We start from the raw sequence: 23,778 nt of genomic DNA, 5'->3' as shown, positions 1-23,778 counted from the left end.
CGTTTGAGCAATCACTCTTCACGTATCAGACCCTGTAGGACCTGGGTAGGTGCATGACTTCAGCCCAGTGAAATGTAACTGAATATATGGAGTATTTATGGGCAGGATGGAAGATGGGGAATAGGATGGATTTACTGGGTATGATGGGGAACGGGACAGAGCTTGATGTACTGGGTAGTGAACGTGTGCAAGCAGTTCGCAATAGTCTTGTCCCAGTGCCCTGAAATGAGAGGGATGTTCCTGGGTGCCTCTGTAAGAAAGGGCTTTGTAGCTCTGCTCTTTGACCAGAAGGTGACACAGATGTGTCAAGTAACCCCCATGGCTCCTGTGACATCCCCAGGTCCTGCCTCCTCTTGTTAGGAGGAGAGAGCTTTCAAAGATGCTCACCTACAGGATCTGGTGTGTATCCGTCTGCGTTAAGAGGCCCAAGGTTTCTCTGGAAAAGAAATGGGGATAAAGTGGATAAACAAACAGGGGAAAGTGCTTCACTTTAGAATCATAGAATGGTTTGAGTTGGAAGGGACCTTAAAGCCCATCCAATTCCACCTGTCCGTGGGCAGGGACACCTCCCACTGGTTTAAGCTGTTCAAAGCCCCATCCAACCTGTCCTTGAACACCTCTAGGGATGAGGCAGCCACCACTGCTCTGGGCAACCTGGGGCCTCACCACCCCCACAATGAAGAATTTCTTCTTAATGCCTAACCTAAATCTTCCCCCTTCCGACTGAAAGTCATTCCCCTTCATCCTGTCACTCCATGCCTTTGTAAAAAGCCCCTCCTCAGCTTTCGTTTAGACCATTTCAGTACTGGAAGCTGCTCTAGGTTCTCCCTGGAGCCTTCTCTTCTCCAGGCTGAACAACCACAACTCTCTGAGCCTGTCCTTGGATGGGAGGTGCTCCAGCCCTTGGGTCACCTGAGATAGGAGAGGAGAGGTACAGGGATCCTCTGTGTCCCACCAAGCCCTAGCTGGTGACTCTCTTTAAAAGACAGAAGGCAAGAGACTGGACTGGTATCAAGCCAACCTTTCCATTCCAGTCCTGGCTGGCAGGTCCCCCCACTGCAGCTGCACAGCAGGGATCTGATCTTCAGGGATTCACTGCCTGAATACACCACCACCCTTGAGTAACCAGGGCGAACTGCTGAGAGCTCTGTATTAACCCAAGCAGGAGTGTGGGGGCACATATCCAGGGCTGCATTTTGCTCTCTGCCTCCTCTGCTTTCTCCAGCTCAAAGTGACAAGTCACCCGCAGTGGTGGGGTCATCCCAGCCCAGTCTCTGCAGCTTGTTTAGAGACAGGGAACGGGGTGGGGGGAAGCCTGGAGGCAGCTCAGCTTGCAGCAGCCCACTTGCCTGCTTGAAAAGTGCCCTCCAAGTGCTCACACGGACACTGTGAAGAGCACTGTCCCCAAAGCAAACAGTGACAAAGCGGTACGGTACACTTTCATCCAGCGCAGCTTTGAATCGCTGTCTACAACTACCTGAAAGGAGGTTGTAGAGAGGTGGGTGTTGGTCTCTTTGCCCAAGTGATAGGATGAGAAGGAACAGCCTCAAGCCGTGCCAAGGCGGGTTCAGATTAGACATAAGGAAAAACTTCATGGAACGGGTTATCGAGCACTGGAACTGGCTGCCAAGGGAGGTGTTGGAGTCACCATCCCTGGAGGTGTTTAAAAGACAGGTAGAGGAAGTGCTTAGGATATGATTTAGTAGTGGACGGGGACGGTTGGGCTTGATGATCTCAGAGGTCTTTTCCAACCTGGGGATTCTGATTTTATGAATGCCAGTGCTGCGTCTGGCAGAGTTACTGCACCATGGAAGCCCCTTGCAGACTGTGAAATCTCTCTGAGAAGATGGGTGAGTGCTCAGGCCTTTCTTATGCCTCCACTGGGCTCTGGGCTGGGCTTTTGTACAGCCCAAATGAGTTGGTATCAACACTTCTCAGCAGTGACTGAGCACAGACGTACCCCGAGGCCAGGGACGCAGAGGGAGCGCAAAGACCTGGCTGGTGGCCAGCGGCCAGCAGCATGGCTGAGTGTTCCCAGAAGCTGACCACGTCTTCCTCGCTCCTGCCTGGCAAGGAGGGCAGCAGGGAGAGGGCTCCCTGAGCACAAGTCCACATGTTGCAAGGAGCACAGAATGAATGGAAACCATTTTCAGCTCTAATGGTAGCTGTGCCCAGCTATTCCTCGTCCCCATCCAAGCTGGAAAGGGGACAACAGTGCAGCTGGGCTTAATATATTCCATTTGAGTTATTGCCTTTTAGAGCAGAGCAGAGTTTGATCAGCAAGCTTGAAATGCAAGAACATTAAACTACTGAAGTGCCAATAAACAGATCCTCCCCGATACTTACACTCACGGAGGGGTGGGTTGGTGGCACTGGTGCTGCAGACACTGGAAGTCAAGAGAGAGAAGTTGTTATTTAGAGTCTGCCTATGCCCCAAGTTGGATCAAAGCATCCTTGAAGGACTGTGTGGACACCTGGTTCTGATCCCCTCCCCTACAAAGGCCAGTTTCCACAGCTGTAGCCAAAAGAGGTGTGGAAACGTGCCTGGGTGTGGGCATTATTCCCAGAGCAGCCCTCAGGGTTGGTGCAGGACCACTGGAGGGCCCTACAGCCTCCATCGATCCCAAGGACTGGCTGAGATGGACCCCAGAGGCAGAGCCCAGGAGAGCAGGGGGCTCACGGCAGGCTGTGAAGTGACATTTGTGATACTCAGGTCAGGACAAAGTGACCCATGGTTTTGAGTGTTCAGCTCAAGAGACCCACCAGGAGCAAGACTTACAGGACTTGTTGTTTCCTCCTGCCTAAAAAGGAGGAAACAGAAGTTATATTTGGCACTAGAAGTCCCTAATCCACTTGAGCCCTGATTCCCCAATCTGCTCCTGGTTTTGGGCCACCCTAGGCCAGGCCTGGAGAGTGACCTTTTTCAGCAGGCAACATGACATGAAACTTGCCCAGTTTACTGGAGGGGCAGAGACCTCATCATCCCGCATCACCACAGTCTGAGCAAGTTTGGACATTGTAAAGGCAACTTGGGTTAGTGTTAGCCACCTGGTGGTAAACCGAGGCCAGGGAAGGCACTAAGAGACATCGGCTCACCTGGCATGTTGGGATTGGGGCAGGTTTCCCTCAGGTAGAAAATCAGCCCATCCGGTTTGAGTTTTAGGTACTCTACCAGCTGGGAAAGGATTTGGAAGAAAAAAAAAAAAGGTTATTGCAAGAAGAATGACTTCTCTTTGTTTCTTTTTTTTTTTTTTTCAGGCAATTTGCATGGCTTATGCTAATGGTTGCTCTCTGATTTATGAGAAACAGGGACTCAATTATTTCTTCCTCTCCTCTCCTCTCCTCTCCTCTCCTCTCCTCTCCTCTCCTCTCCTCTCCTCTCCTCTCCTCTCCTCTCCTCTCCTCTCCTCTCCTCTCCTCTCCTCTCCTCTCCTCTCCTCTCCTCTCCTCTCCTCTCCTCTCCTCTCCTCTCGCTCAAGGATCTCCTAGAGCAAGTACTTGCATACCTGAACCTCTGCCAGTGGGAAGAATTTGGGAAGTTAGATAAGGACCAAAGAAAGACAAAAGGAAAGTCGCCAATAGGAGAGCTGCGTAGGGCATTTTCAGTGCAATGTTATTGTTGTCCCAGCCAGAAAGCCTTTTAAGTTGTGTTGGGTTTGATAAAGCGTGAGAGAACCCTTTTGCTTTCCCCAAGGAGCCCCAGGGTTGGCTGGGTGAATCCAGGGCAGTTTTTCACCGCAGCAACCACTGATTCAAGCACAGTGGGGACTTGACTCTGGCTGGAGACAACCAGCCCAGCCCCTGGCCACTGGACAGGACTGCAGGGGAGATGCAGCTTTCTCCTCCCCTCCTGTCTGGCTTAGATTCTGTCTGCAATTGGGAGCCTGGCACAGTTCTGTTTCCATAAAAACGCCCCAAAGTCTTTGTTTTCAATGACATTCAGAGTGCAAACGGTCCTGGGAAATTGAAAAATTCAGCAAAACCGAGTTCCCGTCTCCCAGAGAGCCCTGCCCAGGAGGAAGGGCTGCCACCCGTCCCCTGGAATAGGTCTGAGGAGCATCCCACAGGGCAGAGCTGGGCTCCCAGAGGGGCATGCAACTCCCCAGCAGCACCAGGAGCTGCTGGGCCATGTGTCACATTCCCTAAAAGCCTTGTCCCACCCTCACGAGGACAGCTGTGCTGTTACAGCCATCTCCGCTTCCCAAAGCCCTTGACTCCCAGAGGTGATAGGATGAGTCTCCTGGCAGTCAGATCTTCAGTCATGTCAAGATCTTGGCAGATGGCTTCAGACTTTTGGCCTCCTCTACTCTTTGCACTATAGTCAGTCATGTGGAAAATACAGTGGCAAACTGCACGCAATGGTTTTGCCGGTCCAGGACCCGTGAGAGGAACAACCCGGCACGAACAAACCCATCAGGGCTTGCTGCAGGAGGAGGTCCAAGGTGCACGCTGTGGCTGAACGTGTGGTGTTTGCTGACGGCGTGCAAGTGTAATTAATACAAGCATCTTAAGTATCCTGGCTTAAAGCTGGAAACTAAAAGCACTAATCCTCTTGTCTCCTTGGAGAGGCACCAGACCAGCGAAAGGCATGGAGCCAGAGGTAAAGCCAGCATTATTTCAGAGTTGCTGTAATATCCCAGAATTAGATCTACCGAGCCAGGAGTGCACAGGAACAACTGCAACGAGGTGAGGTGATAGATAGTCAGACCTGGGAAATGTAAGGGTTTTCCAGAAGGGGCTACAACCACCAAAGTATGGTCTCAGAATCATAGAACGGTTTGGGTTGGAAGGGACCTCAAACCCCATCCAGTACCACCCCCTGCCATGGGCAGGAACACCTCCCACTGGATCCAGTTGCTCCAAACCCCATCCAACTTGGCCTTGAACCCCTCCAGGGTTGGGGCAGCCACCACTGCTCTGGGCAACCTGGGCCAGGGCCTTCCCACCCTCACAGTAAAACATTTCTCTCTAAGATCTCATCTCTATCTCCCCTCTTCCAGCTGAAAACCAACCCCCCTTGTCCTATCCCTGCACCCCCTGATCAAGAGGCCCTTCCCAGCTTTCCTGGAGCCCCTTTCAGTCCTGGAAGCTGCTCTAAGGTCTCCTTGGAGCCTTCTCTTCTCTAGGCTGAAAAAACCCAGTTCTCTCAGCCTGTCCTTGTACGGGAGCTCCTCCAGCCCTCAGATCGTCTTTGTGGCCTCCTCTGGACTCACTCTAACTCTTCCTTCCAGCAAACACATTTCAGCACATTTATTTAACCTTTCCCACATTCATTAGATCCCTCAAACTCTAATCCATTGTGCCAAGGTGGGAACTGCCTTCAGATCCCAGCTTAAGTCTGCCTAGACTGAGGCAGATGGAAGTGAAATAGTGAGAAGTGAGGGTTGACTCCAGAAGTCAAACCAGAGGGTAGACCTTTTCTCCAGGCTGAACAACCCCAACTGTCTCATCCTGTCTCGTACAGGAGGTGCTCCAGCCCTTGAATCATCTTTGTGACATCCTCAGGACTCACTCTAACATCTCCATGCTGTCTTAAAGCCTCTAAAGCTCCACAAGGCCTTTCCTGTCCCTCAAGGTATGGGCAGCTCCAACGAGGGAAAGTGCAATGACTTTATTAAGACACCATCCCACAGCACAGTACCTGCCACAGCGTGTCGAACTTGGTCCCCTCGGGGATGGAGTACTTGCCGGACTTGTCCTGGTCTACCCGATAGTGATACACTGTTTTGCCATAGATGAGGGAGAGGGCGTAGGCACCATTTTCCTTCCTTTCTCTCAACCTGGTAGGAAGGAGAACCATTAAAAGCAATTCGAAGTCTTTCCTGCAAATTATCGTGTCTACAGTGGTGGTGGGTTGGTAGGTGGGCACTTGGTAAGGTGTCTCTGCACCCCATGGTTGGAATTGCCACCTTCCTGACACCCTTCAGCAGAGGCTGAGGAGGCATCCTTCACCTTCAGTCTGTCTCTTCCACCCTCTGCTTCTTTCTTTCCTAACTCATTCAGGAGATAATTGAATTGAAGGCTGTCTCACCTCTGCGGAGATGCAGAACAACTGCTTTCTCCTTTATTTTGTTGTTCAGACGTTCTCTATATATCAGTCTTAAATGTCCTCATTGACCGAACCCCGTATCTTATCTCACCTGGTGTATTAACAAGCATAATGACAGAGATATCTAAATGTGAGAAGCAAATAAAGCTCAAGACTGGCTCCACACGGAGGCCAGAAACTGGACAATAATAGGTTTGAGGTGTCAGACCCTGTCTTTGAAGGATCTGTAACCACACCCTGACTGCATTCAGCTAAACCTCATCTCAGGAACTGGCAAGTGAAACAAATAACTACAGGGCAGTGAAGGCAGGGAAATGGTCAGAAGGGATCACAGCATCTGCCAGGGTTCTGCATGCTCACAGGAATTTCCCATCAGGTTGCGCCCCAGAGTAGAGCCTCCGTTCAGCTTCATCCCGGGCGATGTTGCCATGGTACCAGGGCATCCTCTCATGGGCTGTGGTGGCAATGAGCTTCTCCACCTGTGGAGCCTGGCTTATGATGGCCTGTTCAAGTGCATCCCCCTGGAAGAGAATGAGAAATGAGACCTCCTGCCACTCTTCAGCATTATTGCATGGCTTCAGTACAGTATATTTTGCCCTTTGGGCAGATGACACAGGAAACTTGAAAGGTCTCCTAATGGAAGTGTCTGTAGCCTTAACAATGCCCAGAGCAGCAGTGGGTTGAATTCTGTTCTGTTGCAGAGCTGAACTGTTTGCTCATCTAAGTCAATCCCATACCCTGCATCCAGCTGAAGTCCATTGAATTGCTGGTGAGGGAAGAGAGAGGTCATCATATTTGTATGGGGGATCTTGACATCAGGCTCATGGGGTATCTTTCAGCCTCGCATAGGACAAGAGGGAACGGCCTCAAGCTGTGCCAGGGCAGGTTCAAGTTGGACATTAGGAAAAAATTCTTCACTGAAAGGCTTCTCAAGCACTGGCAGAGGCTGCTCAGGGAGGTGATTGGTCCCCATCCCTGGAGGGGTTTAAAGGATGGGTAGATTAATTGCTTAGGGATGTGATTTAGCGGTGGACAGGTACTGCTGGGCTTGATGATCTCAAAGGTCTTTTCCAGCCTGGGGATTCTGTGATTGATTCTGTGATTCCTGAGAGAACAAGACCTTTTTCTGCCTGCGCCCTCCAACAGACACCACAACTTGGCAAGAGCAGTGCGGTCTGGAAGTCATGTGGAAGACCCTACATTAATTTTACTGGCCCCACATATTTCATAAACAACTGTAGGTTTTCATTTGCCAGTAGGTGGCAATGTCCTTTGTGTTATCTGCCAGTGTTCTTAGATCAGCTTCATGGAGAAACCCTATACAATACCTCATTCTGTCAACCAGTTTTGGTCTAAAATAGGCCAAATTTAGAGAACTTTCATGGAAAAGATCCATAAGGAGAATGCCTGAGCCACCTGAGGGCAAGTCCAGAGGAGGTCACAAGGACAAGGACACGCTGTCCTAATTTGTCTTGTTAAGCCTCGAGAAGAGAAGGCTGTGGACAGACCTTAAAGCAGCTTCCAGGACTGAAAGGGGCTCCAGGAAAGCTGAGGAGAGGCTCTTGATCAGGGAGTGCAGGGAGAGGATGAGGGGGAATGGTTTTCGATTGGAGAGGGGAAGATTTAGGCTAGACATAAGGGAGAAACTCTTTACAATGAGGGTGGGGAGGCCGTGGCCCAGGTTGCCCAGAGCAGTGGTGGCTGCCCCATCCCTGGAGGGGTTCAAGACCAGGTTGGATGGGGCTTGGAGCCTCTGATCCAGTGGGAGGTGTCCCTGTCCATGGCAGGGGGAGGAACTGGATGGGCTTTAAGGTCCCTTCCATCCCAAACCATTCCATGCTTCTTTGATATTTCTCTGAGGACTTGGAAGCATCTGAGTAGCTGCTTTCAAGGTGACAACAGGCAAAAGGAAATGAACTACGTGGTTGCCAGTGTGACCATTTATGGAGTTTTTACTTGTATTATATTTTTTCCAGTCTGCTGTTAAGCAGAGAAGCCTGTCTGCAGCTATTTTTAAATGTCAGTAACAGACAGACCTGATCCAGTACCCGGTTCCTCAGTCACATGGGCAAAACCTCCACTGACTTCAAAGAGCAAGGAGAACCTGAGCAAGGGTTTATCTGCTTTCATTACATCAGCATGGAGTTCATTTCATTACAACATTGCACGGAGTTACGGAGGCACAGGCACCGCGCGTGAAGAGCGATGATCTCACTGTGACAAGAGAAGCAAATGGCACATGGGGAAATGTTTGAAAGCAGGAGAGATCTCCAACCTCCTGCAGAGTAGATGCAACACTAGCTGCTCAGAGGAAGAGTCTGAAGGCTTGGGAAGATGTTTAGCCCTGTTTATGAAGAATAAACTGGAAAAGAGGGAGATTTAAGGCTGTTCCTAGTGCCAGCAGCCTCCAATGAGATGGACCGTGCTGTACGAGGAGGCCAGGACAGAAACAGCAGTAAGGAAGCACTTCTCGCATGGTCCCACACCACCTTTGGCAATGGCCAGTACCTCTAGTTTCCACGTCTGCCGAACATATTCGCGCACCATATTGTCCCTCATGCTGTCAAAGACCCCAGGCTGGGGTTCCACACCACTGGGGCGGTTGCAGGGCTTGCGCAGGTTGCAGCAGAGTCCATCAGCATCCTTGGAGTAAAACTCACAGAGCTCCTCTGGCCCACAATGCGCTTTGCCCCCCGCAATGGCATAGGTACCGTTCAACTGGCGCTCGATGGAGTAATGGTAAAACTGCAGGTTGCAGACCATGGAGAGGACATAACCCCCAAGGCTTCGCAGGCATTGTCGCAGCAGGAACAGCCCATCTGACATCCCTGCCAGCTTGAGGTACTCCTCTGCTTCTGCCCTGGCAATGCTGCCGTAGTAAAAAGGCAGGTGAGAAGCAGCATCGGGCATCTCTGCGCGCTTCCTGGGACTGCCTGGGTCAGCTCACGCACTGCTGGTGCTCGATCTGCAAGTGAGAAGCAAAAATTCTTCATTAACACATCATTTTGCCAAAATGTTAAATTGGAATCTGGGCTTGTCTGTCTAGAGGTTCTTCAGCACTCAGCTGATCTGTAGGGTCATTTCAAAGATTACACGGAGAGCAGCAGCGAGCGTATTCATATCCCCAGCTAGAGAATCCCATGGTGATTCATCTATCCTCCCTGCATGGAGCTAAAAGTGTAAGTAAAAATCCATATGATCAAAGATTTTAAGCAATAGAGAATGCACTGAATCCGATTGTGAATTGTTCCAATGGTTAATTACCTTCACTATTAAAAATATGCTACTTAAATCCATCCCAAAGTTTTGAGCTTTGACTTCCTACCATTTTCTCTCCAGCCCCGTACACAATAAAAGGAAATTCTTTTGCCTCTCTGAATAAATTAGTTTTGCCGTGAAGGTCTGTAAGGCCAAAATCTAAAATGCAGTAAGATTAAAACATGAGATGGATATTAAATGTCTAAAAACCATTTAGATGCACAACTGCACCAAACAAAAGGAGATAAAGAGAAACCCAAGTGCTTCTGGGCAGACATTAACCATCATTTGACAGGAATGTGACGAAACCTTCCTCTACTCTTGGATTTTTCCCCACAACCCCTGATTCTGGCTGGTTTCTGAATTTGGCCAATGCTCTGATACTGTCTGACAGTTCCTATTCCTACATCACACACATGCTCCAGAGAAAGCCGGAGCTCAGATACGTCCAGCCATCACCACAAAATGAGTTTAATCCCACTGCCTCTGTCGAGCTGCAAGGTGCAAACATTACTGGAGCCCTTTTTCCAACCAACCTCAAACCAGAAAGGAACCTACCGCCACACTGCTGCAGCACCAGCTCATGGTGGGAACTCAGCAAGAAATGGCACTTGGTTAACTGAGTCACCGCAGAGCCCCTTCTGCTAAAGAGCTACAGGTCTCGTATCAACCCATCTAAAATCCCACCCACAAAGCGAAGCCAATTTTCAGTGATTAATGGAAACATCATATTCAAAGGGTCTCATTTGTTCCCTGGGTACTGATCTTTGATTTTATCATCACAAAGATGCAGACCCCAAAAAGATCAGTATTTTCCTCCATCTGTATTTCCCGCAAATATGTCACTTGTGTTCAGAGTAAAGAAAACACTGGCTTTTCCACCAGTGCATTTGATATCTGCCCTTATTCTTCCCAGCTTTACTCTCATTTCTGAACATGATGGGAGAGGTCACTGCCCGATGGGTTGGGCCACTGTGTTACTCCAGAAGTGGGTTCTGCTCTCAGGCAGTGTCCGGAGCTGTGCTTGGGCTGGTGGTCAGCCCTACTCCATCTCACCCACCCAGAAGCACAGTGACAGGGCTGCCTCTTGCCAGCCTGTGGGAGCACTGAAGGCGGGAAGGGATTGGCTAGAGATGTGCTTTTTGTCTACAGAAACAGAAGTGAGGTTAGGAGGAAACTGCTTAGAAGAAACCATTCTGCAGTGGGCACCCTCCTCTGCCCAGCCCGTAGTAGCAAAGAGCCTCAGAGAGATGGATTTATGGGAAAAAGACTCTTTTCTACCTATTTGTTTGCTGACTTCATTAAGCCTAGAATCGCCCTGATGAGAACAGGAAGGGAGAGCAGACTCCGCTGAGGAGGCGTTTTAGCAGAGGCAGGAAACCACAACAGGAAGCCGTCAGTGGTGTTCACAACTTGGGTGCGGGACGAGCACAAACTGCATCAGGAACAGCACAAATAAACCTGAATTGTGAAGCCCCTTTCAACAAAGTCATTGAACGAAGCAAGTTGTGAAGCCCCTTTCAACAAAGTCATCAAGTGAAGCAAAGTAGGATCTTGGCAGTTCTGCCAGTTTGGGACACAGAATGGAGATGAAAACACCCCATGGCTCAGCCCCTAACAATGCTTGGAACCAAAGCAAACATCCTTTGATATCATTTGGTATTAAAGAAGCCCAGACACTGGGCAGAGACACCCCCTAGCTTTAGCTCTTGAGATGAGGTGACTGCTAGGTCTTCCCAACCTCAGCCTGGCCCCAGGAAGGTGGGTTGAAGGATGCAATGACTAAGGATTGTGGCGCTTTGTTTTGACTGCAGAGTAAGGTTCATGAGTTACGTTCATGCGTCAAGGAAGAGGAAGCGCTGAAGGACCAGTGGAAGGTTGATGTCTTTCTTCATGTACTACTTATTTCCACCACCTACCTGGGATACTCAGTGATTAGGTACAAGGACACTGCACCCAAACATGCCGATTCCCTTTTCTGGAAAGTCCAGGACCAGAACATCAAAGAAAATGGAACATATTTGAAAATTGTTCAGACAGGTGAAGTGAGATGGCAGCAGCCACTGATCATCACCGATCTCCCACAAAGTTTCCAGCTGCCTACACAGGGAGTTCTGTTATAAACAAACTGTGTTTCCTCTCCATGCACAGGGCTGTGAGTGAAGAAAGCCTCATGGAGACATGGGAGTGAACCCAGGGATCAGAAGTTGGTTCAGGCCAAGCCATTTATTTCATACAAGCCTTGCTGCCACGAATGAACCCTATCGGGTGCTCTTGAAAAACCTTCAAAGCCCTTAGCCATGAGGAAAAGTCACTCCCTGAAGCCTTAGAGCAGATTTGAATGGGATGATTTGAAGCTCTTCCTTTAAAAAAGTTTGTCCTACCATCCTGACTCTTTCAATTGCCCATTTGCCAGCTCAGGGTCTTCTGGGCATAGCTAAGCTCCTTCCTAAACTACAGCTCTGTTCATGCTGCCCTTGGGTGGACCTGAGCAATCCTGAGACAACCTCAGCAGACAAATTTCATCCAACTTTATTTTTACATGCTTTAGAAAGAAGGCAAAAATGAGAACTGATTCCTTGGATTGCTTTTACAAACATGCACCAGAGCCTGGAGGAAGCCGTGCAAGGGACACTCCACCACCATTCCTTTCAAGTAGAAGGACCTAAATTTTCCAGCCACTGCTTACTTTCTGTCCCTTGGGCTGCAGCCACCAAGATATGGGTGTTCCTGTTGGATTTGAGGGTTCCTCCCTGGTTAGGAAAGCTCCTGTGACAATGGCCACACTTGCAGGTTGGTGTTATGACATGAAAATGCACTGAAAAACACAACACCCACGTAAAAAAGTAGTCAGATCTGTGCACCATGACACACAGGAAAGCCAGGCAGGAAGTTATTGAGATGTAGTCAATCAGATCTATATATAGCTGGCCACTTGCTTTTACTTCTAGCAGACAAGAACCATGAGGAACTTGTTTGGTTTTATAATTTCTCAGAACAGAAGAACCACTTTATGTGAATCATAGAATCAGAGAATGGTTTGGGTTGGAAGGGACCTTAAAGCCCACCCAGTTCAATCCAGGAAGCTGGACACCCTGCCATGGGCAGGGACACCTCCCACAGGATCAGGGGCTCCAAGCCACATCCAACCTGGCCTTGAACACCTCCAGGGTTGCGGCAGCCACCACTGCTCTGGACAACCTGTTCCAGGGTCTCACCACTCTCATAGTGAAGAATTTCCTCCTTATATCCAGCCTAAATCTGCCCCTCTCCAGTTTATACCCGTTCCCCCTCGTCATATCCCCACAAACCTTTATGAACAGCCCCTCTCCAGCTTTCCCGTAGCCCCTTCAGGTACTGGAAGGTCGCTATAAGATCTCCTTGGAGCCTTCTCTTCTCCAGGTTGAACAACCCCAACTCTCTCAGCCTATTGGCTGTCCGGAGCCGGTGGTGTGCTGACAAAGTCAGAGGAGAGTCTGGCAAATTTTAGCATCCTGTTAGGCCCATATTTTCTGTATCATCATCCTGGCAGCAATAATCCCTTAGAACACAGCCCTGGCTGGCCGGGCTGTCCCTTTAAGGTGGCTGTGGTGGAGGCTGAAAGGTGGGAGCCAAGTGATGGAGAACCTGGAGGGCTATAAAAGGGGGTTGGGGAGGGCTGCTTTGGGTGCTGTGGGGGTTGGAGCCGCTATTGTGTTGTTAATGTGGAGAGGAGTGGTTTTAACGATTCGCTATAGAGGTGTAAAATTGGGGATGGCGGAAATGGGAAGCTGAAAAGAAGATCTGCTGTGGTGGTTGTGTCCCCATTCCTGGAGGTATTTAAAAGACGGGTAGTTGAGGTGCTCAGGGACAGGGTTTAGTGGCAGATAAGAATGTCTGGACTCGATGATCCAAGAGGTCTTTTCCAAGCTGGTGATTCCATGTGGTAAATGTGCTCGCGGCCCTGCTGAAAGGTGAGAGCGGTTTGTCTAATGGGGACTGGGGGGGCTCCGCTCTACTTGTGGGTCACTCCTGGAGTGGGGATGCCTGGAGGGGGGGTCTGAACTGTGGCACTGGTGGCTGGGGGGCTGCTGATGGCCGGGGGGCAGCCCAGCCGGGGGCCCTGCATGGGGGCAGCCAGTTGGGTGGGATCCATTCTGCCCTGGGCACTTGCTTGGCCTGTGCTGCCTCCGCGTTTCCTGATGCGAACTGATCTCTTTGAGCACCTCGTGGGGAGGAAAGATGCTTCTCACAGTGCTTTGCTGTGACCCACCTTTGGTTAATGTGAGAATGAATGCGTTTTCCTTACGGTGCTGTTTGCAGCCCTTTCTTTGCAGCGCTTTAGGAGAACGCTGAGTAAAGGTTTGTACGCAGGTTTATCTCAGCCTTTCTGTTAAACTGAGCTCTGCTGATCCTCCCAGAGCAGCTGGTTGGAGGAGAGGGGTGAGCCTGAGGAGCAGAGCCTGTGGCACAGTGAAGGTGTGGGCAGAATTTCGAGATGGGAGCAGAGAGGGATGGCAGAAAGCAGAGAGGGATGGCAGAAAGCAGAGGGAGCCTCAAGCAGCAGCTGCTCCTTGCTCTACCTGCAGAGGTGCTGGGCACCTTCAGGGTCTTTCTGGCTTCCCCAGGGCTGCAGAGGAGCAGTTGGTAGAATCATGAAATAGTTTGGGTTGGAAGGGACTTCAAAGTCCATCCAGTTCCACTCCCCTACCATGAGTAGGGACACCTCTCACCAGACCAGGCTGCTCAAGGCCCCCATCCCTTCCCCTGGATCCCCTCCTGTTATTCTGGATTTGATCTGATTTACAGGGGAGAACCAGGTTGAAGATGTGAAGGGCTGAAAAATGCCTGCAGTGCACCAGTTCTCTCCCCAAGTTATTCTTCCCAGGAGTTGCTGGCACTGTGCGAGAGGATGAACTGAGGACCTCATTCCTGGAGTCCAGATACATGGGGGGGTTTTGACTCCTAACTAAAAAAAAGCTTGAAAGAACTTTTGTTTGTACTTGAAGTACTGCTTTATTCAAAGAAAAACCTGAAAAACCTAATTTTTTTGGATCGGCCTGACTACGTTCTTCTAATTGTTCTTGATTAATGCTTCATTTTTAGTTATGCATTCCATGGCAGCTCTTCCCTCACATTCCTGGCTATAACTGCTTTCCTAACCTCCCTGCTGACTACTCATTAGATCCTCAGCTACCCAAGCATTTATTAGCACATGAACCTTGTGTGAGTGGGAGTTCATGAAAGTGTGAGCCCAGTTTGTTTGTACTCATTAACAGCGTGCCTTCTGCTTGCGTTTGAAGATAATATCTTTTCTGCTTCTCAGTGAGTTTTACTGACTCAGACCTGCCTGAAAGGGCTGTGTTTGTAGAAGCTTCACAGAAAAAACTGACTGATTTTTCACTCAGGACCTTGTCTGCTCTTGCTGTCCTTGAAGCAAATGGGTAACTCCAACCTGCCCGTGGATCCCGGGCCAAGGGCAGAAATGTTTCATATACCTCTACCTCCTCCCTGTTTGAAGAGGAAAATGGGAGCCACTTGGCCCCAGGGACAATCCATGGTCTTTCTTGGAAGGAGAAATGTTAAATTCCACAGCAGCACTTTCAAGGCCCAAAGAGGGACCTGGTGCTCCTGCAGTGCCCTCGGTGTGAATCGTAGAATCATGGAATGGTTTGCATTGGAAGGGACCTCAAAGCCCATCCAGTCCCACCCCCTGCCATGGGCAGGGACACCTCCCACTGGATCAGGGGCTCCAAGCCCCATCCAACCTGGCCTGGAACCCCTCCAGGGATGGGGCAGCCACCACTGCTCTGGGCAACCTGGGCCAGGGCCTCCCCACCCTCACAGGAGAACATTTCTTCCTAAGATCTCATCTCAATCTCCCTTCTTTCAGCTCAAAACTGTTCCCCCTTGTCCTATCCCTGCCCTCCCTGATCCAGAGCCCCTCCCCAGCTTTCCTGGAGCCCCTTTCAGCACTGGAAGCTGCTCTAAGATCTCCCTGGAGCTTTCTTTGCTGCAGGCTGAACAACCTCAACTCTCTCAGCCTGTCCTTGGATGGGAGATGCTCCAGCCTTTGGATCATGTGGCCTCCTCTGGACTCGCTCCAACAGATCCATGTCCTTCCTGTGCTGAGAACTTCAGAGGTGAATGCAGGGCTCCAGGTGGGGTCTCACCAGAGGGGCAGAATCCCCTCCCTTGCCCTGCTGGTGCCCCTGCTTTGGATGCAGCCCAGGGTACGGTGACAGGGCTGTGCCAGACACAGGCCTTGACAAAAGCTGGTACAGTGGATATCAGCAACTCTCTTCCTCCTACTAAATCCTTCACCAGTGACTGAGTGCCACCCTATCACAGTATTGCCGGAGATCAAACATGGAGAGGATGGTTCTGCTCAAATCCTTGTGGCCATGGTCCTATGTGTATGCCAGAAGCAGCCAGTGCTGACCCAGTGGCAGGGCTAATGGGTGACAGGTTTTTCTGTGCCTCCTACCATGCTTTGAGTTCCCTCAACTCTGTTAAAACACTTATCCTCATGAGTCAGTACTCTTGCTTGCAACTGGTGTTTGAGAGGTCAATGCATGAGGATGTTGTTCACAGCCTTTCATGCAGTCCTGGCACTCCTTTCTGTGCCCAGTGGCTCAGAAGCTGCCATGTGTCACCTCTGCTCCAATCTTGCAGCTCTTGGATCATTCCTTCTCACTGCTTTGCTTCAGCTTGGTCACTCTGACCCTCCCTGAGGGGATGAGGGTGCTCATCCTCTTCCAAAAGGGAGAAATGGTGCAATAGAGCGTGGAAAATTGATGACATGCTTGTTTGGTGTAGTCAGATGGCACTAAAAGCCTGAGCTCATTCATATCCTGCTGAGGACTTGGTTTCCTTCTGTGGTTATTTGTCAGATGCTAATGAGCGGAAGCAATTTGCTCCTCTGACTTTGAGAGCAGGAGACAGGGAGGGGACTGGGGAGGGAGAAGGCCACCTGCACGGGGGCCTGGTGGGTATAACTATCTGCCTTTCTTTTTTTGTTCAAGCTGTTGTTTTAACGGCTGGGATCGCCTTGTTCCCAGAAAGCAGTTTTCTGGTGTCACCCTGCTTCCTCCCAGTGCCTCCCTGGTGTTTGGGAGCCTCCGATGCAGCTGCAGAGGAGACCAGGGCAGGTGCTCCTCCAGTGCCGGAGCAGGGAGTCAGAGAGGCAGAGGACAGTCCTCTTTGTCAAAGTACGATGAGAACATTGCAGTAGAAGTATCAATGGGTCTCTGAAACAAGCAGATGGCACCTTACTCCTTCTGGATTATTGCAGGTGAATTGCTGTATGCACAAGTTCATTTCCTATTTCATAGAATGATCATTTCCTATTTCATAGAAGTGATCACAGAATGGTTTGGGTTGGAAGAAACCTTAAAGCCCACCCAGTTCCACCCCCTGCCATGGGCAGGGACACCTCCCACTGGATCAGGGGCTCCAAGCCCCATCCAACCTGTCTTTGAATACTTCCAGGGATGGGGCAGCCACCACTGCTCTGGGCAACCTGGGCCAGGGCCTCCCCACCCTCATCTTTCAATACAGCTACTTCTAATATGTGTCATGGCAGCTTTTGTGGTCCAAAGTGCTGGCATAGGAGTGCCTGGAACAGGGACACAACCTTCTCTAGCACTACTAGAGGGGATGTAGGCAGGCAGATTATAAATATCCAACTCAAAAGTTGGCTGAGACATCACAGCAGTTTATCTATGCTTGCGGTAAATGCAATGGGCAGTGATGGTTGTGATCTCACTTTGAAAGCCAAGATAAAGGGGTCAATCAGCAGATCTGAACGTGACAAAATGAATGTGCTGGACACCTGGTATTGGCTACTGGTGGCTGCTTTTATGAACAGAATATTACTGTGAGTAGAGTGGATAGAAGTTGCTGCCAGTAGGGAAGAACGCTGGATGCACTCACTGCTTCTCAAACATACACAAGTGAGTTTTATTTACATGAAGCAGACCAAAATATAGTTCCTGCAATTTAAAAATCAAAATGTCTGGACAAAAAAAAAAATCATAGAATCATGGAATGGTTTGTGTTGGAGGGGACCTCAAAGACCAGCCAGTTCCAAGCCTTGTCATGGGCAGGGACACCTCTCACTGGATCTGGGTGCTCCAAACCCCATCCAACCTGGCCTGGAACCCCTCCAGGGATGGGACAGCCACCACTGCTCTGGGCAACCTGGGCCAGGGCCTCCTCACCCTCATCGTGAAGAATGTCTTCCTAATTGTCTAATCTAAATCTTCCCCCCTCCAATTTCAAGCCATGCCATCCATGTGGTTCAGTACTGGTGGCGCACATGATCCCAGCACAGTGGTGCTGCTGAGGTTACCGATTTCGGTAGGTGGTTTCGTACTAGAAGTGTTGGAAACATTGTGAGATCAAGAGAGAGCAATGAAGGGCTTGACTGGGCTGATTAATGAGAACAGCTCTTAGGGCTGGAGGACGCACATTTGCCGCTGACCAAGCGTGACAGGGGAAAATTTGAGAGCAAAGGAGAAGCGCATGATTGTCTTTCATCAAGAAAAAGTTGGTTTGGGTGCACCAGTAAATCATATGGGGATAAAGAAGAAGATATTCATCAGTGGAAAGTAAGTCTGGTTATGAAGAAACATTCCCTAATGAGAAGATTCATCAGGATGTGGAACAGGGGAAACAGTGGAAGTCCCATTGTGCTTGTCGCTTAACACTGGGTCAGAAAATGCAGTGTAGGGAACAATTCTCTACAGGCAGGAAGAAACCGGGGTGAGCTAATAGGACTTTCCCATATCTAATTTCTGCAATTCTGAGTTCCGTTAAGGAAAATAATACTTTCAATTTCTTTCTCAGGCCAACGTAATTTCCAGTTCAGCCAACGTTCTGTGGAAAACTGAAAAACACTGAATGCAGAGGCATTTTGCCATTGTTGTTGATATTTTTGGTGGTCTTTTGTTGAACATCAGTATCTGAAATGAGGACGAAGTCCTCTGCTTGCTTGCAGACCAAGGTAACATGCGCAGCAGTAAATGTTCTCCTGTGCGTGTTTATAATGTGGCTCAGTGATCACCTGTGTGATGACTAAGGTGAAAAAGTAGCTCGTTCTTCATCATTTGGTAAGTTCTTAGCTTTTGTCCTTTCTGTGCTGTCAATGGGAGGTTGCGTTAATCCATGTCTACCTGTGCTCAGCCTGCTGTTCTTGCCATGGGCAAAACACACCATCTCCCTTAACTTTTCATAGAACCATAGAATTGTTTAGCTGGAAAAGACCCTTGAGATTAGGTCCAGCCGTCCCTGTCCACTGCTAAACCAGATCTCTGAGCACCGCATCTGCCTGTCTTTTAAACCTTTCCAGGGATAGGGGCTCCACCACTTCCCTGGGAGCCTCTGCTGGTGCCTGAGAACCCGTTCAGTGAAGAAATCATTCCTAATGTCCAATCTGAACCTTCCCTGGTGCAACTTGGGGCCTATCACTTCTTACTTGGGAGAAGAGAACAATACCCATGTTGCTACAACCTCCTGTCAGGGAACTTAGACAGTGATAAGGTCTCCCTCAGCCTCCTTTTTTTTTCCACCAAGCAAATCTAACTTTGACTAATCTTGCAGCCAAACACTGTGTTGCAAACGCCCATCTTTTCCCTCTGGGATGCAAGACACTGAAAGGAGCAGCAGAGAGATAACGCTGTCTTAAGGCAAACCTGATCACTTTGCTTCTGCTTCATCCTCCTGCAGCCTCCTCTTGTCAGCTGGTTGTGTGGGATGCCAATAACCCATCCAAACAAACTCTCCAAAGAGAACATTGTGGTCCAAGGAACAGGGCTTTGTGCTACAGAGCCCTCTAGGCTGCTGGATTGCATCCAGCCATGGTGGGACAGGCTGGATGGTCCTGCCTGGCAATTGTTTGGGCACTGCTAGGAGAATTATTGCTCTTGCAGGCTGCTTCATAGTGGGTGTGTCTCGGCAGCAACAAATAATTGCAAATAGTCTTTTCTTCAGCCCTCCTAGCAGAAGCCAAATGGAAATCCTTCCAGGTCCCAGGGAAGCCGGGGTACTGGCAGCTGTGTAGGGCATGTCCTGCCCTTCATGGACCCAGCTGAGTTCCCAGAAGTTCCTAGTGCTGTTTAACTCTGCCCTTGTAATGTGATTTTGGACAGATGGAGGCAGCCCCTGAAAATTTTTCCTGCCTTTCTGGCCCTATTTTGCTGTGGCTGTAGGGCTTTTCTCTAGACTATTTTCTGTCTGCATCAAAATTACGTTCCTCAGGGTGGAACATAATGTTTGCTGGCTCCTTTCCCAGCTCAACCACAGCACTGAGGTCTGGGCTGTAGCACCTGTCTGTCTGACTCATGCAGGACCCTTGCTGACAGCCCTCTACCTTTTATCACTTGGTGTGGTAATGGCTGCAGGACCTGAGAGAGATGGGGTCATTCAGCTTGGAGAAGAGAAGACTCTGAGGAGACCTTCTTGCAGCCTTTCAATACTTATAGGGGGCTTATAAGAAAGATGGAGAAAAACTTTATAGCAGGGCCTGTAACAATAGGATAAGGAGTAATAGTTCTAAACTAAAAGAGGGGAACTTTACACTCAATATTAGAAGGAAATTTTTCACGCTGATGGTGGTGAAACACTGGCACAGATTGCCCAGAGGGTTGGTGGATGCCCCATCTCTAGAAACATTCAAGGTTAGGTTGGACGGGGCTCTGAGCAATCTGATGGGTTGAAGATGTACCTGCTCACTGCAAGGGGGTTGGACTGGATGACATTCAAGGTCCCTTCCAACCCAAACCATTCTATGCTTCTGCGATCTGATCTCGAATTTGAGGAGGCTGCTTCTTCCACTGGTTCATAGAGATGTTCATAATCTCACACTCCTCCCTAGGACTGTATTAATGTAATAAAATAAGGCTCTAGTTGTCATATAATTGTCGTGCTGGGTACCTAGGTGTGCTTCGACCTCTGCCTTCTTAGCTCTGTGCATGAAAGGTTATAATCTCCTCAGATAAGAAATGAGGGGCAAACCATAAGTGTGTGTCATCACAAATAATCTTTAGGATCTGCACAAACATCTGACTGGAAAAGGGTCCTAATTTCTACTCGGACAGCAACAAAATCTTGTGGACTTTCCACCTGCCTTGCAGATCTCGGCAACTTTTTAGATTCCAGTGTGATCTCTTCCAGAGACGCGTTTTGTAATGAGTTGGAGGCGAGGCGGTAGGAGCAGGACAGCAGATGGACGAGGAAAAACTATAATCTGTTCTTCACTAGGCCAAACCTATCACAACTTTTTTACTTGCTACTTACTAGGCTTCTGCTGAGGGATTATTTAGAAGCTTTTCAGAAGCACAAATAAGCTCTTTAAGAGTTTAAAATACTCAGCTGGCTTCTGTCTTCTGTTCTTTTTGGCCAAAATGAGAGAGAACCTGAGCACAATGTGGTTGTGTCAGGTACCCCAGATGCAGGAGGACTGATCTGTGAAATTTGAGCTTGGAGTTTGAGTCAATGACTGAGACATGATGGGTCCATTATCTCTTCCAATGTTGTCTCTGTCATCTGCTTTTTTTGTCCACTTAATCACTGATATGCAGCAACAGCTCGAGGTGCCTGAGGAGAGTGACTGGATTTGGTCAAATCCTCATAAAATGAGGTTTGAGACTATGTTCCCTAATATTATCCAGGTGCTTGTTAGCAGCTGGCGGATATCGTAACTGCAGTAGAGGCAGCTCAGTGGTTTTGCTGCTCAGTCTTTTCTGCTTATAGAATCATAGAGTCATAGAATGGCTTGGGATTGGAAGGGATCTCAAAGCCCATCCAGTTCCACCCCCTGCCATGGGCAGGGACACCTCCCACTGGATCAGGGGCTCCAAGCCCCATCCAGCCTGGCCTTAAATACCTCCAGGGATGGGACAGTCACCACTGCTCTGAGAAACCTGGGCCAGGGCCTCCCCACCCTCATAGTGATGAATTTCCTCCCAATGTCTAATCTGTATCTCCCCCCCTCCAATTTAAAGCCATTCCCCCTTATCCTATCACTCCAGGCCTTTGTAATAAGTTCCTTCCCAGCTTTCTTTTAGCCCTCTTCAGGTACTGCAAGGCTGCTATAAAGTCTCCCCAGACCCTTCTCCTCTTCTCTTCTGCTCTTTGGTTTTTCAGCTCATCCCAGTGCTGTCCCACCTGGGAACCTCTAGCAGCCTGGACAGAAACCAGCATATCCCATTGATTCCATCCTGCTGCAACACTGATGGAGCTCTGAACAGCCCTAACAGGGCTCACAGTGAATGAACTGGAAGGTTCAGTGTTCTGCTTTGGGCTTTTAACTCTCAAAACAGAGTTTTTTCTCAGTAGGACTCCGGGAAGGCTTTACAATTGTGCATCCGCTTTGTAACCCTGCTGTGCTTCAGTGCTCTCCACTGGCAAACACGACAGTGATTCCTGCAAGAGCTGAAAGCTTTCCCGGTCCCTTCCCAGACTTTTCCTCGGGTTTTGCCCAGGGAAAGGAGAACTTTGAGCTTTGAAAATGCGCCAGTGGTAAATGAGCTCTGCATCCACATAGGGAAGAATTTCTTCACCATGACAGTGGGGAGGCCCTGGCCCAGGCTGCGCAGAGCAGTGGTGGCTGCCCCATCCCTGGAGGTGTTGAAGGCCAGGTTGGATGGGCCTTGGAACCCCTGATCGGGTGGGATGTCCCTGCCCATGGCAGGGGGGTTGGAACTGGATGGGCTGTAAGGTCCCTTCCAACCCGAACTATTCTATGATACTGTGATTTCTTGTGCTGGTTTAAAACCCTGAGGAACACCCAGAAAAAATACATCATTATCTGAAGCCTCTCATCCCGTTTATTGTGCCAGACCCCTAAATCTGCTTGAGTTATTAACTTACTGCAACAGTTGCGTGTTTTCTCAGCCCTTCAGGGGCACCCACGGGACGAAGCGATTGTTTTCTGATGTAATTTAGGATCATTCAGAATAAAAAAAAATCTATGTGTATGTCCAAAGGTACAGACGATGGGTCTTGCCCAAAGTTTCAGCTTCTGTTCTGTGCATTCATTCTGTGTGGCTTCTGTGCAGCTGTCCCTGCTAAAGTAATTCTGTCATCAGCTGAGAGAAGGTTATAATCCCTCCACCCCTTCAGGTCCAGATTAGCTATGCAGATGTTAATGGCTTTTCCCAAGTGACCAGTGAGAAGACAAGAGGAAACGACCTCAAGTTGTGTCAGGAGAGGTTTAGATTGGCTATTAGGAAGAATTTCTTTACCAAAGAGAGTCGTGAAGCCCTGGAACAGCTGCCCAGGTCAGTCCCATGACATGTCCATCCCTGGGCATGTTTAAAAAACTTGTAGATGTGGTTCTTTGGGACATGGTTTAGTAGGGATGGTTGTGTTGGGCTGATGGTTGGATGGGATGAGTTTAGAGGTCTTTTCCAGCCTTAATGCTTCTATGATTTTAGTAGCTTTAGTCCTATGAGGGTGGGGTTTTATTGTATGCTCAGGAGTAGTGTCCAAGAGCTGGGTTGCTGCCAAGGATCCCCATGTTCCGATGCACCTGCAGAAGGTCCTGGGTGAATTGGCTGCTCAGCTCATGCAGAGTGCAGCTAATGGCATGGAGAAGTGTTCGGTAGCTGTGGTTGCCTTTAACATCTATTGCCCACAACGACAGTGAGAGAGAGAGATCTGCATGCTGATAGCTTCTGTCCTGCAGGATGAGTTTGGATTGCATGGGGCAGTGATCTTTGGAGAAGCTTGGTCACCAGAAAGGACATTGACTGCATTAGTACTGTACTGTGCGTGACCATAGGGAGAGGTTTCCAGTCCCTAAGTCAGCTCGGACATTCCTGTGTGGTTGAACATAATGCAGAGACAGGCATCGATCAGCAGAACTGCTGGAAATCGGGCGCCCTGATCCTGTTGGAAGTCAAAGGCTGCTATGCATCGTGGCTTAAGAGGCTCAGTCCTGTGAGACTTACAGAGTTCGGTCTTCGGCTAAGCTGTCCTGGCATGAACTGGGAGGTGATGGTGATAAGCAACCCTGTTCCTTTCAACAGTCAGAAGCAGTTTGAGGTCACATTTCACCAGGGTCTTTGGAAATGCTCTGCTAGATGATGAATTTAAGGTCCCCAAGCTTGCTCTTTGGAAATTGCTACTCAGGTATGTAGTCACAAGGAAGCAGGAGATGCTTCTTGGATTGCCAAGGGCATGTTTAACAGCCCCGGAAATATCTTAACAAGCTCTGTAGAAAAGGGCCAGAGCAGCGGTGAGCTTCAGTGTCTGCTGGGAGCCAAGGGCACTGCAGACCTGGCAGCTCCTGGCTGTAACGTCATATAAACAGCGCAGATAAAGCAGAAAGACAGTTTGGAGTCTTAACAATTATCTGCAATTTGATAGTAAAGTTCATTGAGCATCAGTTGCCCTGTTTGGAGTTTTAAAAGGCAGAAGATGAACCTGAACTTGAAATCAATCTGCAGCAAGGGGGAGAATCCTGCCAGATCCAGCTGAGTTTCTGA

General features: G+C 49.3%; 1 protein-coding gene across 2 annotated transcripts in view; it reads right to left on the bottom strand.

Annotated features, from left to right (window-relative positions):
- LOC104063473 (tyrosine-protein kinase ZAP-70) overlaps positions 1 to 23,778 on the bottom strand; it is a 30,800-nt gene that overhangs the window by 3,924 nt on the left and 3,098 nt on the right. Inside the window, exons 2-7 of one of the 2 annotated variants that reach the window (XM_009565672.2) lie at positions 8,558 to 9,014; positions 6,410 to 6,570; positions 5,642 to 5,780; positions 3,097 to 3,175; positions 2,347 to 2,387; positions 388 to 436 (exon numbers count right to left, since the gene is read on the bottom strand). In XM_009565672.2, coding sequence (XP_009563967.2) covers positions 388 to 436; positions 2,347 to 2,387; positions 3,097 to 3,175; positions 5,642 to 5,780; positions 6,410 to 6,570; positions 8,558 to 8,959 — 871 coding nt within the window. In that variant the 5' untranslated portion in view covers positions 8,960 to 9,014. The remainder of the gene's footprint in view (positions 1 to 387; positions 437 to 2,346; positions 2,388 to 3,096; positions 3,176 to 5,641; positions 5,781 to 6,409; positions 6,571 to 8,557; positions 9,015 to 23,778) is intronic. The other variant, XM_054049796.1, reaches the window with a different exon arrangement.

Source organism: Cuculus canorus, chromosome 27, assembly GCF_017976375.1.
Source record: "Cuculus canorus isolate bCucCan1 chromosome 27, bCucCan1.pri, whole genome shotgun sequence".
Taxonomy (NCBI): domain Eukaryota; kingdom Metazoa; phylum Chordata; class Aves; order Cuculiformes; family Cuculidae; genus Cuculus; species Cuculus canorus.
The sequence above is the reverse complement of the archived record's forward strand: the minus strand, read 5'-3'. Positions and strand labels throughout refer to the sequence as shown.